This window comes from Carica papaya, chromosome 4 (assembly GCF_054855325.1).
Source record: "Carica papaya isolate Zhongbai chromosome 4, ASM5485532v1, whole genome shotgun sequence".
In the NCBI taxonomy this organism is placed as follows: Eukaryota; Viridiplantae; Streptophyta; class Magnoliopsida; order Brassicales; family Caricaceae; genus Carica; species Carica papaya.
This window is the reverse complement of record NC_142312.1, coordinates 26,977,226-26,993,807: the sequence shown is the minus strand read 5'-3', so window position 1 is coordinate 26,993,807 and position 16,582 is coordinate 26,977,226. Positions and strand designations below refer to the sequence as shown.

The following is a 16,582-nucleotide window of genomic DNA, read 5'->3' as shown; positions in this document are numbered from 1 at the left end:
TTTGTTTATATAGAAACCTATATAAGTTTATAAATAGACTATAATTGTTCAATCTTGAATATCTTTTTTTTTTAAATTAATTTAAACTTTTAGGATAATAAAGTACAATTAATTATTTAAATTTTTTTACAAAAATTAAACAGGCCTATTTAAAAGCCCAATGGCCTACCACCCAGAAACCTACGTTACAAAGAAACGATGTCGTTTCATTGCTATCGTACGGACCCAATACGACACGCAGCCATACGGTGACATCTTGGGGTGGGGGGTTTTTCTCTTCATCTTCTTCACAGAGGAGAAAAAGCTTTCAGGCGTTTTTTCTTCAGCCCCCCTCTTCTGTCCCTATTCATTGCAACTCTTTATTTCACTAACCTCATCATACCAACCCTGAGACTCTTCCTTCCAGCCCCCCCCCCCCCCCCCCCCCCTGTATTTTCAGCAAAACGGCTCTTTTTCGTGAGGCCAATAGAAGCTGCTTCAAGCTGGGCAGAATTTCAAAAGTTATGGCTACGGGTGTCTCCACCACCACCCAAAACTACCCGTTTGGAAAAATTTTCTCTTCTTCCTCATGGCTATCTCGTTTTCGTGCCCGCTCTTTGTTTTCTTCTCACAGGTCTTTCTATGTGGTGGCTCATTCAACGCCATCCCATAAGTAAGCTCTCTACTCTGTTAGCTATGCGTTACTGTTTCTTGTCTTATGGGTAGCTTTTTGCTGGTTTTTTCTTAATAAAGATGGTAGCTTTTCTGTATTTTGCTATTTCTGTTTGCTGTTGGTGTGTACCTCCACTATTTGACTGGTTAGCTCACTTCTGTTAATTTGAATGCGAGTTCTGCTATACCGAAGTTTTAGAGCGTCTGCATTGTGCTAGTACTTCTAGAAATGGGAAGTTTGTGGATTTTCTTACTGCTAATTTGAACATTTGTTAGGACTTTAATCTTTTGCATAAGGGAAACTCTGCCTTCTTATTGGTTACGTTTGTTTGAGATAAGAAATAAATTGAAGAACAAAGAAATATCATAAAGAAAAGTCCATGAGAAGAGATATGCTTTGGATAATTGGTGTGTCAGTTTGTGAGTGGAGATTTGTATACTAGAAGTAGATATAACCAGATAAGTACATGATTTGAGGAGTTGCTGCAATAGACATGCTAGAACACTAGTTTTTAAGTATTAGAATTGCTTGTGAAAAGGAAAAAACCTCAAGAATAAGCACTACTAGATTTCATGATAGTAAGATAGTCTTTTTATAATTTGATTGACTTGTTATTCACAAGTTATTGGATTATGGTTTATGGACTGTTTGGGATCAGTTGGGTCATGGCAGGTTTGGTGAGGGAAGAAATTTGGGCGTGGAAGGACATTAGTGGCTGAAGGAAGCAGGTGGAGATTATCTCTCTTACCGTATTTTGGATGGTGTGGAAGGAGAGAAATAGGAGAGTTTCTGATGGGGTTGAGGATGCTGATGGCTTTGATGTACTTAAGAATACGTGGTTTCAGACCCTTGGTTTTTGTTATGGGGTCATCCTCTTTATTTTATGGAGAAGTTATCAAATTTTGTGGAGAATTTGATTGACATAAAAATTCTTTTGTACATGGGTGACGCCCCCTTGGTGCTGATACTAATGTACTTCACAGTTTATATTTTTTTTAAAAAAAAATTGAGGACATGACTGCTAATCTGAGTTGTATAAGTCATGAACAAATGCTAGAATTAGTTGCTGGCTGGATTTCTTTAACCGCATTGCCTTTTTTTTCAGATATCATCTAGAAAGCTGTAGGAATGTAGTACTCTGATAAGTAACCTTTCTGTTTCTTATATCTTGCCATATATGTGAAAACAGACGAGGAGTCCGCAAAATACAGAGTTCCCAATGTACTGATCCAACTTCTAGAAATTCACATACCATTCACAAACCCTGGGGTCTTATGGTTGATCCTCGTACTAAGTTACCAAAGATGGTGCCCCGAACTCTTAACAACCATCATGAGAAATTAGATGAAGCAGTTATTCAAGTTTCTGGTAACAATAAGAGGCAAAAAATTTTTGGCACTATTGCTTCCCAACCAAAAATTTGTAGTCCTGAAAAGGGATGGGAGCAAGAAACAACAATGATGAGGAAGGAGAAGGAAGAAATTCAGCTAGCACTGGATAAATATATGCCATGTTCAGGGAAGGGGTCTGATCCAATTAGCATATATGTTGATGGCACCTGCACCACGAATACAAAAGCACCAGCTCCTGAAAATGTTTCTGGGCATCAGTCTGCTCCCTTCTTTGAAATAAAGCATAAAAATAACAGTAATATAGATGTGAAAGAACCTAATTATGTTGAACAGAAAACATATAAGGACATAATAGAAAATATTGGATCTCTTGGTCCTTTTCCTAGACAGATGTTGGGCAAAGGGCAAGGAACAGAATCCAATGTCAATGGGAAGGTAGGTATTTATGCAGATCCAGAGAATTCTAGGAGTGAAACATCAACCGCAAGTCCTGATGCTAAAGATGAAAGTAAAATTGCTAAGAAGGAAAAAGATGCAAGACAGCTTATTCAGGAGAAGCTGAGTAGCATCTATAGTACAGTTCATGTTGTTGATAACATATCTGATGCGAAGGAAGTAGTTAAGATGTTGACCGGGCAATTCAGAAATCTTGTACATGCATGTGATACTGAGGTGTGTATTCTTCTCATCCTGTTTTCCTTTTTCATTTATATATATTCATTCATAGCGCACAATTTCTACTTAAATTCTCTATGATCTGGTAGATATGGAACAATGCTTGTTAATAAGTTTTTTTTTTCTTTAAAAAAGTCACTTGATTTCCTCATACTTTCAAGTTTCTGTCTGATGATGATTTTATGTTCACAGGTTTCCAAAATTGATGTTAAGCAAGAAACCCCTGTCAACCATGGAGAACTAATATGCTTCAGTATTTATTCTGGACCGAAAGCAGATTTTGGAAATGGGAAATCCTGCATCTGGGTAGATGTTCTTGATGGAGGTGGAAGAAATCTTTTGAATGAATTTGCTCCTTTCTTTGAAGACCCATCCATCAAGAAGGTTACCTTTCTTTCCTTCCCCTCCCAATTTACCCTATGCCTATGGGACTAATGATTTTTTACACAACTAGTTGATGGCATGACCTGAACGTGAAATTACTTATTAAAATCCAATTTTGACGTTGGCCAACCCCGTTTGCACAAGAATGACACGGAATGATATGTTCATAAAGTAAATTAGTAATTAATGATACTGAACTAAATCGGAAATACTTAAGCATGATATGAACATGACCAAGTTTAAAGATAGAAACTCATTCTGAAACCCATTTTGTCATCCCTACTTGGCCTCATGGACCATTTCACTTATTAATTGTATAAGTATCACTAAATATAACTGGCATCTGGTAGGAATACTGTGAAATGGCTTGTGTCACTATCTGTGAGCATAATGCTTTATGCATGCTTTCTAGGAACTGAAGCTTGGAACTACCTAGAGATGCTACAGCAGCTTTTTCTTTTCTGATTTTATTGCAATAGAATATGGATCCCATGAAGATTCTCACTTTTAATGAACAGAATCAGTCAAATGCAGCTGTTGTATAGAGCCAGTTTGATTTTGTTTCTTGTACTGCCATAGGCTACGGTGTGTATGCTTAGTCAAGAAACAAACTAAGTCTTAGAAAATTTATCTGATTTGGCTGTAGGTTTGGCATAACTACAGCTTTGATAACCACATTCTTGAGAACTATGGAATTAAGATGTCTGGCTTTCATGCTGACACAATGCACATGGCACGGTTATGGGATTCGTCAAGACGGATGGAAGGTGGGTATTCACTTGAAGCACTAACTGGTGACGCAACAGTTATGTCAAAAACTGAAATGGCTGGCGGAACTGAATTGATTGGTAAAATATCCATGAAAACCATTTTTGGCAAGAAAAAGTTAAAAAAAGATGGATCTGAAGGCAAACTAATCACTATTGCTCCTGTTGAGGAACTACAGCGAGAAGAACGAATATCTTGGATATCATATTCTGCCTCAGATGCAATAAACACATTAGAGCTTTATGACAGCTTGAAGGGAAAACTTTCATCTATATCATGGAATGTTAATGGAAATAGATGTCCTGGAGAGCATATGTTTAACTTCTATGAGAAACATTGGCGACCATTTGGTGAGCTTCTAGTTAGAATGGAAGCTGAGGGGATGCTGGTAGATCGGAAATATCTTGCTGAGGTGGAGAAGATAGCTAAAGCAGAGCAGGAGATTGCTGCTAACCGGTTTCGAAGTTGGGCATCTAAATACTGCCCTGATGCCAAGTACATGAATGTGGGGAGTGATGCACAATTGCGCCAGCTCTTTTTTGCTGGCTGTGTTAACAGGTAGATTTTTTCAAAAAGTATGTTTTGAACCTTTAACTTTTCTTTTCTGTGAAAGCATGGAAATACAGCTATCCTGATAATGCTTTATTCATTAGTATTTTGAAAGATAATCTACACAGGAACATATATAGTCTGTACAATAATGGCATCAGATTGGTCTAACATTTAAGAAGCATAATGAAAATCAAAAATGCAGATTGGATGTTTCTAAGTTACATTCTTGAAAGAGGACCAACTTCGGTTCTTTTGTTTGCAAGAAGAGATCAACTTTTATGCTCAAATGCTATAAAAATATTAAATGCTTTCATCAAGCTAATTAATATCCGAATATTTAATTTAGTTATTTCTTATTAACAGCAAGAATGGCAATGAGAGTATGCCAAGTGAGAGGGTTTTCAAAGTTCCCAATATTGACCAAGTGGTTGAAGAAGGCAAGAAAACAGCCGGAAAATATCGAAGTATCAAGCTACATGGTCTTGATGTTAAGTTAGATACTGACATGTATACGGCTTCCGGTTGGCCCTCAGTTAGTGGAGATGCTTTGAAGGTCTTGGCTGGGAAGGTTTCTGCTGAATATGATTTCATAGATGATGCCTGTGACCCACCCCTTAACAATTCTCCCGAAACAAGTGAACTAAACACATCTTCTTATGGGACTGCTTTTAAAGCATTTGGAGAGGGCAAGAAGGGGAGGGAAGCTTGCCATGCAATTGCTTCATTATGTGAAGTTTGCTCAATCGATTCTTTGATTTCAAATTTCATCCTTCCTTTGCAGGTTATTTCTGATGCCATGTTTTAGTTGTCTTGCATATTTATTACTTTATACTGGAGAAGACACAACCTCATGACTTTTTTCTTTTTCCTATTAAGTGGTTTAACTATGTCAGACTTATAGTTTACTGTCATATATTTTTGCTGATTTTATGTTTATGTTTGGTTTGCACATTGTTTCTCAATATCCAATTGAGACTACTAGGTTCCTTTACCCTTCTTTGGTTAGATCCATTGATAATGGAGGACAGACCTTGAGTGCATACGGAGGATTGGTTTGAACTTATCGTCACTTGGCCCTTAAAAGGAGCCATGGTGGCACTTGATCTGAGAAGCTAAGTTGACTGGGAATGCGAGTTGGTATCAGTAAACCATATAACAACTTCAACAATTATTCATTGGACTTGACTTCTATGGTTTTTTGGATCTCTTTTATACTAGGATATCTCTTTGGCGTGACTGTTGATGTTTGATCATTTTTATGTTGTCTTATTAATCCTTTACTATTCTTAAGATTTCCATATAATCCTTCAAAAAGGTTTTCTTTATAATCCTTGTTTCTTGCAAGGCCTTTTATTATCACGTTCTTGAGTAGCTATTAATATATTGTCTCTTTTCTGCTAATGTTAGAGTTCAATGGTACTATCGATCTCATTTTACTGCAGGGAACTAATGTGTCAGGCAAGAATGGGCATGTTCATTGTTCACTGAATATCAACACAGAAACTGGGCGCTTATCAGCTAGGAGACCCAATTTGCAGGTTTATTTTTCTTCTTTATATTATTTGTTTGTTCTAACATCTATTTTATGAAGAATGAGCTGGAAACCTTGCCCAAAATGCTTTCTAGCATCAGATGTTGCTTTGAATTGAATACCAGTAAATTTGACTCCAAGTTGACAACCTACTGAGTTTGTAATTGGGTTCTTATGAGCTTCTAAGTGGCACCAGAACCCGACTGAATTGTTTGGTGAATTAAAAACTTGTCTATGAGTAGCAGTTTATTGAGTACTTATAAGCACTTTTTAAGTCTCTTCGGGGTTGTGGTCTGTTTTGTTTTTTAGGTGAGTGGAGGAAGGGAAGGATTGGGGTTTTTATGTGTGAGCTACTTTACAGTTTACATAGATAATCACAGTACAAGGTCATTAGCAATGCCTCTTTTCTCTTGTTTTGTTAAGAAAATACTCAAAAGTCAAGAAATTGAATAGAAAGAAAATAAATTTATTGCATTGTTGCATGATTTACTAGTGCATCAGGAATTTCATATTTTTAATGCCTTACTTTAAATAACATCAGAATCAGCCAGCTTTGGAGAAAGACCGGTACAAGATCCGTCAGGCATTTATAGCTTCACCTGGAAATTCTCTCATCGTTGCTGATTACGGACAGGTCAGTGGCTTGAATTATTTGTGTAGTTCAAGGAATTCTATGATTTGATTGAAATTTGTATGCATCTCACAGCTGGAACTCAGGCTTCTTGCACATCTGGCTAATTGTAAGAGTATGTTGGATGCCTTTAAAGCTGGTGGAGATTTCCATTCAAGGACGGCAATGAATATGTATCCACATATTTGTGAAGCCATCAGAAAAGAGCAAGTGCTCCTTGAGTGGCATCCTCAACCTGGTGAAGAGAAACCCCCGGTTCCATTATTAAAGGTATCCTGTCAATTCTGCAGTGAAGATATAATCTGAACTGGCAAGAGTTAAATTTTTTGTTTCTGTAATTGTTATTTTGTTTTTTCTTATTTGTTTTATTATTCATTAATTTGGTATGGTATCATTGGTTGCACATCTTAGTATTTCGTTTGATGGCCATCTTTAACTCTAGAGATATCGCTGGATGACAGACCCCTTGCTGCCTCTATAGTATGGTTACCTTTTTTTCTTTCCCGAAAAAATGTTCGAACTGCAATTGGATGAAATACTTAACACTCTTGATGAAACCACTGAGAAAGAAGTGGACTTTTATCATTTTGCGTAACTTAACTGTGGAGAATGATTTTGTTATGCAAATTTTGGTTTCTTTTATCTCGATAAATTATCTTGTTTCTAGAAGCTTGCTACATTTATATTTTTCAGTTTAGACATATTCGTTGTAGATGAGGATACCATTTTTTTTGTTTGCCTTTAGTTGATTCATACTTGTTAATTGTGTATGTTTACCCTGTTCTAGAATACAAACCCATCGTATAAGTTGAAGACCATCGCTTTCAGTGCAATTTTGAATATTAAAATTGTTAGATTTAAAGAATTATATTATCCTAAGAAAATAAAGAAAAGTAAGTGACTCAATTTTTGTTCCAATTGCTAATTTGTGCTGCTTTTAAAATTTTTGGCCAGGATGCATATGCTTCAGAAAGAAGAAAAGCCAAAATGCTGAACTTTTCCATTGCATATGGAAAAACGCCTATAGGGCTTTCTCGTGATTGGAAGGTACCCTCATCTACTGGTCCTAATAGCATCAATTGTTTTTGTTGATTTTATTCAAAACAAGTTGATGTGGATGGGCATATTGGTCCCAATCTTGTTTTCAGGTTTCTGTGGAAGAAGCACAACAAACAGTTGATCTCTGGTATAAGGAAAGACAAGAAGTACTTAAATGGCAAGAAGCTCGTAAGGAAGAAGCTCGAACTAAAGGACAAGTTTTTACATTGCTGGGACGGACTCGTCGGTTTCCAAATGGTCGTATGTCGCGAGCCCAAAGGCGTCACATCGAACGTGCTGCCATCAATACCCCAGTGCAGGTTTTCATACCTCTCTATCATAAACTTAAGTGCCTACTCTCTCTCTCTCTCTCTCTCTCTCACTCATATAGGTAACTGCCACAGGGAAGTGCCGCTGATGTTGCAATGTGTGCAATGTTAGAAATATCAAAGAATGCTCAATTGAAGGAACTTGGATGGAAGCTGCTTTTACAGGTAACATGTTCTTCCCATTCATTTCTTTCCTTTCATGTTCTTTCCTTTTCTCAATGAGGATTGTTTTCTGTTTTTCTTTTAAAAAACTAATTGCTTGTAAGTTATGACTGCTGTCGTTGGAGCATTCTTAGAGTTCCAGTCGATTTGGTTCATGAATTTACTTATCCCGAACCTAATCTGCCTGCTCCCGAGAACCTTCTGCGGGTTCTTCATTTGCCAATTTAATGTGGAGCATTAGTCACCATGGCCTCACAGTTTACCAAACAGCTTTAATTGGCTCATGAACATAACATTCTATCCAAAGCAGGTTCATGATGAAGTGATCTTAGAAGGGCCAAGTGAGTCAGCTGAGATTGCCAAGGACATAGTTGTGGAGTGCATGTCTAAACCCTTTGACGGAGAGAATATTCTTAGAGTTGGCCTATCCGTTGATGCAAAATGTGCACAGAACTGGTATGCTGCCAAGTAGGTTCCAGCTTCCCTTGCTTCCGATGGAGATGGGTTATGTCCAACAGCTTCATTTTGGGAGACTAGACTTTTTCGAAGTGAGGAAAGAGTTTCTGGCAGCAGCACTGATTCTCTAATAAGCTGAGAGGAAAATGCACCAGTTCTTTTAAGGTCCTTTCCTCAGGAATTCATGTTTTTGGGACTGTGACAGGTTTTCTGCCTTTCCGGATGGCCAGTTTTGTGGCAGTCTAGGTTTTCGAAAAGATGAAGGTAGACCAAGCGTGGTCAGATGAACAAGTAGGTGGTTTGCCATTCATATAATCAAGTGGAAGATTATATGATAGATTTAGTACCTGCATATAAGAATTTGTGGGGCATTTCCATTGTTTATTGTGTTCATAATTGTATGAAAAGTGGTGATGGTAAGTTGTGTCGTCTTTGTTTATTTGGCACTGATGAATATCTAACTTGATTTTCTTACCATGTAAGGTTCTTTTGTATATTGTTTCAGATGTTTTGTTTTTGGGGTAAATCACTGTTTAAATTCCTAACTATGTAGTTGTAGTTACAATATGACTTTTAAATTCACAAAATTATTCTAAAAATATGTATTTTATAGAAATTCAGAAACTTTTTTTCCTATAAATTTACTTTTTTTTTTTATATATATATAATTTGAAAGTTATAGCAATTAAATTATTCGGATTAGATAACAAATTGAAGATGGAAGATTACATTCTGTGTCAGATATCAAATTATAACCAGAAAAAAGTTAGAATTCATTTATAACAAAACCCATAATTAGGGTATTAATCAGCAGTCTAGTTAAGCTTTATTTAATTACCAAAAAACAAGTATGAGTTTTCATGTTGCAAACTCATATTTTGAAGTAAATATGTTGCAAAAACCTAAATATAATGCTTAAGAAATCATGATGATATGCCACATTATTAAGGTTTTATATTCTTGTTAAACATACTTTATTTTTACTATTATTTCCTTTAGATTTAAAAAATTAATTTTATAAAAGTCTTATATTTTCATTCAAAATGTTCTCCCCCCAGAGTCTTAAAATCTCAAAACCAGTGTTTCTATTCTAGAATATAATAGATCAATCTTAATTGATGCTATATATCAAGAGTCCCTTAGCATTTGCAATATAATTAACATCAAGCATTTTCTCTTGTCAAGAATCAAGAGCTTAAGTCTGATGTTCGATCAATGTAATCAAGAAACCAAAGCGAAATTTGTGGTAGATGCACCAAATCTTCAATATATTATCTCATTGGGATAGCACCAGAGTTTGAATACATCAATATCACTGACATAACAATTGTGACAATAAGTATTGTGAAAAAGTAGCTTTCTGGTTTCATCAAATCAAGCTATACACTCAGAAATCCAATAATCTTTCTCTACCAACATTTTCAGAATGCAAAGTCTGACTTAAAAGGGGACTTAGTATGCGCGTAGTGATTACTATAATGTTAGTTGCCATAAGAATGTGCGAAAAGAACATTGCACGCCGTTATAAAAAGGGTTTATAATCGTGAGAAAAATGAGAAAGTAAAGTTAAAAGGGAACATTTTGCCAATAGCCTTTAAGTTTCATTTCCAGTTTCCGTATAAAAATTCAAACAACAATGCTTTCAGAGGAAGCATGCCAATATTTACAAATAGTAAACGTAATAATGGAACTACTATACTACTTCATGGGTGGATAAAATACATTTAAGGACAAACATGTATCTTTCAACTTTGGATTAAAAATGTGTTCATGTGTGGCTTTCAAGTTCTACTTGCACATTTGTTTGAAATCTAGGCCTTTTTGGTCTTTAAATACGACATGATATATTTACCAATCACTATATCAAAATTTCTCATGCAAAAAGTACAGAAAATCACCCCCAATAAGCTCTTCAGCAACTCACTATTTCTCAAACTGTTGCAGTTCAATTCCCCAAGCTGATGCCAACTGCATAAGAAGCTGGTCAGGTGTTGGACCCTCCCAGTCCTCAGGAGGGTCCATTGTTGAGGATGCTTCATGCAAGTTCAACAAGAGCTCCTTCTTCAACTCCATGTGAATGGAAAGTACATCAGGGCCATTTTCTAACACCACTTCTACCAACTGAATGATAGGCACAAAGTGAGGCCATTTTAGTACAGGTGCAAACACAAACAAATATATTATAGGTGGAAAAGGGCAGCAATTTGATGTTGTATAATTTTTAAGCAACCTTCTTGAGATTTTCTTAAAAATTTCTCACTATACTTTTTGGATCCTGTGCTAAACAGCTTCCTAGTGCATGCTTAGAGTTGGCAGATAGCTGAGAATGGTTAGAAAAATTAGGCCAATTTTGCTAACAGAGGAGGAGAAAACGAAATTCACACTCGCCAATTATTAGCTAGCAAAAAATTTCAAATAGATACACAACCGATGGGTCATTTAGCTTCCTTATTATCAACAATCACCAAAATTTTAATTTCCAAGATCTAGATGCTTCAATCATTTCAAAAGGTTATATATGAGATGTCAAAATCAAGAAGCACCAGCATGACTTCATACTAGAGTAAGAATAACCTCTACCTGTTGAATCCAAGAGAGACAGATATCAAACAAGTTCTGATCCATTAGAAACTGGCCAATAGCCTGCAGAACTTCATTGGCTATCTCACTTGAAAGTTGATCAATAATAGGGCCAGTTCTGTCCATTAGCTTCACAAGCAAAAGATCATCCCCAGAGGATGCAACTTCAGCATAAGCAGAATCCACGTCACCCACCTGGAGGGCATGCATTGCATTGCTCCAAGAAGTCCACACTGGATCCCGCTCTTGCCCAACATTATCATCTGCCATGGCTTCTGCAGTCAATTCAGGGGTAGCTATTCGTCCTACCCGAGATGTTCCACCATCTTCTCCAGCCACTCGAATTGCTTCCAAGGTAGCTTCATCCTTTGAGGCTTGCCAGACACTTCTAGCGGAGGGCCCCTCACCTAGCCTAACAGGTGCAGCCACTTTATCCCAAGCTCTCCTGCTGCTGCCTACCTGATCATTCTCATGCTCTGATTTAGGTGATCTACCATCCAGAGGACCACCAGAAGGTGCTCTTCGTGAGCCAATCTGGCCACTTCTAGAAGAACCATATGCAGGGAAATCCCAATCATCAGGTACATCGGATCTCCAAGTGGGAACCCTTCCCCTCATGCCGGAAGCAACTCCATCAGACTGGTTAAATCTTTCTCCAAATGGAATCCGACTATTATACTTAGCATTTGAGTAGTCAGGGAAGCCATTGTATTTCCCTAAGGATAAGGATCTATTTGATCCCTCAAAGCCCATTGCAAAGTTACCTCTTCTACCCGATGAGATTGTCAAATCCCTCGCCATGTCTTCAACAACTCTCTCAAGACCCCTGACCCTGTTCTCCAAAGTCACCATGCTATCATGAGATCCACCCATGAAGTCCTGCAAGGCAACAATCAAATGGCTTATGAAAAAAAGGCATATCCTAGGACAATGATGCAGAATTCACTTAAATTACCTGAAGCATGTCCATCAGATGAGCTTGTTGCCTCTCCAGCTGCAGCAACTGCCTTTGAATAGCCAACCAACTTCCTTTGTTGTTTACAAAGGCTCCTTCAGGCTGCCCATCTGTCTTGGACAAAGCCACACGATTTCCAGATGATTCTCTCTGATTTACATCAGTCCTGTCATCGTCGGATGCCCTTGTTCTCGGGTCTTTCCCATTTACCCTATCTTCAGGCCACTTATCCCGTACAAAATCCCCATGATCTCGTTGTTTAGAATATAAGCCTGTGGATATCCTCTCTATGTTGCGAAACTTAGTGTTCAGAGATCCAGGATCTTCAGCTTGGATGTTTCCAATGCGATTTGACCTTCCCCTAGAATCCGAGCCATTTGATTCTGACTCATTGTTTGAGTTTGAAGAATTTTGACACCTGCGAGGAACAATGACTTCTACTGGCAAATCACCAGAACCTCTTGTTTCAAGTTTCTGGAAAAATTCGGGGTTAAGTTCCTTGTCGCTTAAGGCAGGAGCTTTCTTCTTTAGTATTACAACTGCTTTTTCTGGAATTCCTCCACCTTTTCCTTCAGATGAATCCTTAGTTAATTGCTCTGCTCTCTCTCCAGCATTTGAATTTTTTGTATTATTTTCTGACAACTCGGCTGTGCCAGGAGATGAAGTTTTCTGCTGATCTGGAGATCCATCTCTGTCTTTCCCCACAATTTTCTTCCATAGTTGCAATGCCTCTGTCATGCTATCTCTAACAGGTTTGATCTGTTAAAGAAACAAAGATCAATAATTATTTTGATGAATTAATGATTCATTTGGAACAATGTTCTATTTTTTAAAATTCATTTAACTGATAAATTTCCATCAAAAGATACTAATAGAAGCACCAAGAACAATCAAAAAACTTTAAAAAAATTATTTAATCATCAGACAGGATTCAGTAACCGATACGTATTCAATTAAGTATTGCAAAACTAAAAATAATTATTTAATCATTGGACAAGATTCAGTAACCAACACATATTCAACTAGGTCAACACCAAGTAGGAATTTTTAAAGGGAAGCCCATTTGTAAAGTAAAAATGGTTTGGTATAGAACGACATCAACCTATCTAATTACTGAATTCTTATAAATTAAATTTTAGAAAATTTAAGATAGCAGCTAGCTACTTTTCATTTCATGGTGAAAATTAGACTGCCTCATTTTAATAATTTTCTTACCCCTTTCAGAGAGAGGAATCTTCACTTACCCAAATGGTTTTTCACTAATGAGTTGAGATTCATGTAAGCTTTTCAAGAGGACAAAAAAGAGAGATGGGGAACCATAATTTTACCTGTTCTGCAATGGGATAATATTTCGCACTTCACAACTAACCGCTGTCTTGCTGCTTCATGGATTAACTTTATCCAGGATCATTAATTTATTGATAGCTAAATTTCCATCGAGCTCAAGGGATTTCATCCACATAACAACGTTTCTATAACTCATTTAATTGCATCAATGATGAAGCTACATAGCCCAGGGAGATGGAAAGTTGCATTAGGAAATACTATCACACCAGAATTGGACTCTTGAATATTTTCCAAGATTCAAATTGTGTTTTTATTCCTACCATTACATGAGTGTCACCATAATACCGATAACATGCCAAATGTACTAGACACTTTGTAAAGGACATTAAATAAGGAAACTATCCTTAAGGCTCACAAATTAGCAATTTTAGACTTCCAAGTCAGATTTATCATTCCTTTTACTGGTTCAGCATTTAATTTTCATAGATATATTATTTCAGTTCTATATTTTGAGAACATTGCACAGCTTGAATAAATTAAAGTCTGCAAATAAATGAAACATATGACCTTTAATTATAGCAATATCATAAACTGAACAATGACGAGATTTTTAGGCAACAAACTTCTGAAAGCTCTAAATAATGATGTTCACCTTCATAACTACAGCAACTCTTATCAGAGTAAAATCCTAAAAATATCTCCATGGTGATATGCTAACCCATGCCTATAACGTGTTGGATGGGCAGAGAAGTAAATATCTGTCACAAACAGATTATCATGACAGATCATACTTCTAAGGTTACAAAAATTAGGGCATTGATGTCAGACAAAAATGCAAAAGATAAAGGAAAGTAACTAAACAAAAAGATGTCTTAAACTGAATGAGAGGGAACCAGGACATGATAATGTAGCTACCTTGTCAAATCGGCAAGACTCGAGCACTGTCAGAGTGGAAACAGCTCCATCAGTAACTAAGTGGCTAGAATGTGATGCCAGGATAATTAAAGCATCAGCTGCTGCCTTGCGTGTTGCCCAATCTGTGCTTCCAAGGCAATCATGAATACTTTGCAGCAATGACTCAAAGCTTTGTGGTGCAATTGCTCCAACCTGGAATGGGTTACTGCCCTTAGAGAATCCTGAATTTTCTTACAGAATAAATTATAGCAAGTTTTCCCTGCTAATCCACACTTTAGGGTAACAGAATAAATTGTTGAGCAAGCTACACAAATGAACAAGAAAACTAGAGACCAATGTAAAAGCATTTATCCACATGGTGTAGTTCGCAAAGAGTGGAAAGAAGGACACTCTTTCTTTCTTTTTTTTTTTTCTTTAAAATCAGTGTTGATTGCATTCTGCAAATGTACATAAACTTAACCATTTAGAAAACAGCCTGATGGGATGCTTCTGATCTTTAAATACCCAGGTAAATAATCTAATTCCAGTTGTGCAAGACGTGGATAGCTTACTCCAATTTCATCAACGGCAATTTTCTTACGAAGTCCAACACTACTAAGTTTCCCAAAATGAGATGTCCTTGAAACTCACAGTCTGTCAAGTCTCACTCAACTTATATAAATGCTTGAAATGTTTCTGAACTCTTCTGATACTAAAAACAAAAGAAACAGATCTTCTTGTCATATTTGGCTTGTCAAGTGGTACTTCAGAAATCTATTGAGAAATGATTAACAGACAGATAATTAAGAAGTTGAAACCTTATAACTCAAGCTAACTTCTCCAATCTTCTTTAGAGATGCTACAGCCCTCCAATCCCAAGACAAACACACAACATTCCTGCAAATTGTCTTGTCTTTCCTACAAGATATGACAACCCAAGGCAAAAGTAAAAGCTCTTTTTATACTAAATGACACCATAAATCCATGTGCATCTTGCAAATTCCTTCTTTGCCTGCAACCAATAGACCCTTGAACAAAACCAAAAGCTCAATTTTCTATACTTCGGCGGTTAAGCTAAGCTAAGCTAAGCGCATTATGCAAAGAACACTCAAGCCAAAAGCAAGTTAGTGATTAGTTTCCAATTATTTCTCATCATCCAAGCCAAACACTGACATGGAAAATGTAGATTACCAAACTCAATGAACACACAACAAAACAATTAGAAAGCTACAAAATTGCTCAAACCTGAGACAAGCTCGCAATAACTGGCAAAAGGGCAGCCTTAGCCAAGAAATTGGGATTGTTCAACAGCTTGCAGATCCTAGGGCACAGCTTCTGAAAAGCCACAACAGGAGGGTCCGCGGCACATTCCACCATCTTCGCCATACACATTGCAGCACCAGATTGTACCCCTTTGTTCTGCTCCCCCATCGCCTCAAACAACGGCTTCACAAACAATCCCACCAATGACCCAACACCCCCATTGCTCTCTTCCTTCCCCTTCAAGTACTGTCCCGAGATCGCGCCAATTGCATCTCGACAAGCATCCTTGACCCCAGAATCCGCATCCTTCAGCCTCCTGACAATGTGGGCAATGATTTTGGTCAAGTGGGTCGACGTCAAATCACCATGTAATTGGCAAACAAAGGAGAGTAAGCGAATCGATTCCTTTTTCACAGCGGGTTTTGAGTCGTTAGAGGAATCGTAGAGGCAGTTGAGAAGCATAGGGAGGGTCTCCGGCGAGAGGGATTGAATAGTCTTTTCAAGATCTTCAACCGCGATTTGGTAGGTATCCCGATCGGCCAACTTGGAAAGGGAAGTGAGGATTCTCTGCTTCAGCTCCACCATAGCGAGGTGAGAGGAGAGGGAAGAAGAGGAAGATCTCAAAGATGGCGGTGCTGCATTCGGAGGTTTGGTGGGTTTTGTGGACTTGGAAGCTTGTGCGCTCATTGTGACTCTACTGCACAGTGAAAGATGATTCTATGGAGATTTGCAGCTACAAAGACTTGCAGAGAAAGATAATGAAATAGCAAGTAGAGAAAGCTCAGAGATGAAACGGATTATCTTCCATAGAAAAAAGAGGGTGATGAAGTGAGAGCTACGGCATTGTGTTGGAGAAGATGGGTAGTACCCAGCGAAAGCAAAATGAGATCTGAAAGTGAGGGAAACCAACTCGGTTCAATTCATTTTCCAATTTTTTGAAAAACCAATTATAAAGTTACGGTTTTTCATGTGATCTTTATTAAGATTAAAAGAAAAAAAAAATGGCAGTTTTAAATTTTATATCTTAAAACAGATAAACTGGATATATTTAAAGCTTAATTTAAAATAAATAA

General features: G+C 37.3%; 2 protein-coding genes across 2 annotated transcripts; one reads left to right on the top strand and one right to left on the bottom strand.

The window, feature by feature from the left end:
- Positions 1 to 289: 289 nt before the first annotated feature.
- On the top strand, positions 290 to 9,056 carry POLGAMMA2 (polymerase gamma 2). The gene is made up of 12 exons (XM_088218565.1): positions 290 to 652; positions 1,842 to 2,676; positions 2,872 to 3,063; positions 3,710 to 4,389; positions 4,747 to 5,164; positions 5,826 to 5,921; positions 6,456 to 6,548; positions 6,621 to 6,815; positions 7,500 to 7,592; positions 7,694 to 7,903; positions 7,988 to 8,077; positions 8,385 to 9,056. The coding sequence occupies exons 1-12, from the start codon at positions 504 to 506 to the stop codon at positions 8,544 to 8,546; spliced, it is 3,213 nt and encodes a 1,070-aa protein (XP_088074691.1). The 5' UTR covers positions 290 to 503; the 3' UTR covers positions 8,547 to 9,056.
- Positions 9,057 to 10,109: 1,053 nt separating this feature from the next.
- On the bottom strand, positions 10,110 to 16,465 carry LOC110810922 (microtubule-associated protein TORTIFOLIA1-like). Its single transcript, XM_022037239.2, has 5 exons — positions 15,492 to 16,465; positions 14,268 to 14,459; positions 12,066 to 12,824; positions 11,111 to 11,989; positions 10,110 to 10,651 (listed from the first exon to the last, which is right to left on the bottom strand). The coding sequence occupies exons 1-5, from the start codon at positions 16,194 to 16,196 to the stop codon at positions 10,454 to 10,456; spliced, it is 2,733 nt and encodes a 910-aa protein (XP_021892931.2). The 5' UTR covers positions 16,197 to 16,465; the 3' UTR covers positions 10,110 to 10,453.
- Positions 16,466 to 16,582: the final 117 nt, after the last annotated feature.

Bases quoted from the DNA above. Each gene is read 5' to 3' on its own strand.
- POLGAMMA2 (XM_088218565.1), top strand. From the start codon at position 504: ATGGCTACGGGTGTCTCCACCACCACCCAAAACTACCCGTTTGGAAAA. The intron at 2,677-2,871 runs GTGTGTATTCTT...TTATGTTCACAG, and splicing joins TACATGCATGTGATACTGAG to GTTTCCAAAATTGATGTTAA. The intron at 7,904-7,987 runs GTTTTCATACCT...TAACTGCCACAG, and splicing joins CCATCAATACCCCAGTGCAG to GGAAGTGCCGCTGATGTTGC.
- LOC110810922 (XM_022037239.2), bottom strand. From the start codon at position 16,196: ATGAGCGCACAAGCTTCCAAGTCCACAAAACCCACCAAACCTCCGAAT. The intron at 11,990-12,065 runs GTAATTTAAGTG...GTTGCCTTGCAG, and splicing joins ATCTGATGGACATGCTTCAG to GACTTCATGGGTGGATCTCA. The intron at 10,652-11,110 runs GTAGAGGTTATT...CCTATCATTCAG, and splicing joins GTCTCTCTTGGATTCAACAG to TTGGTAGAAGTGGTGTTAGA.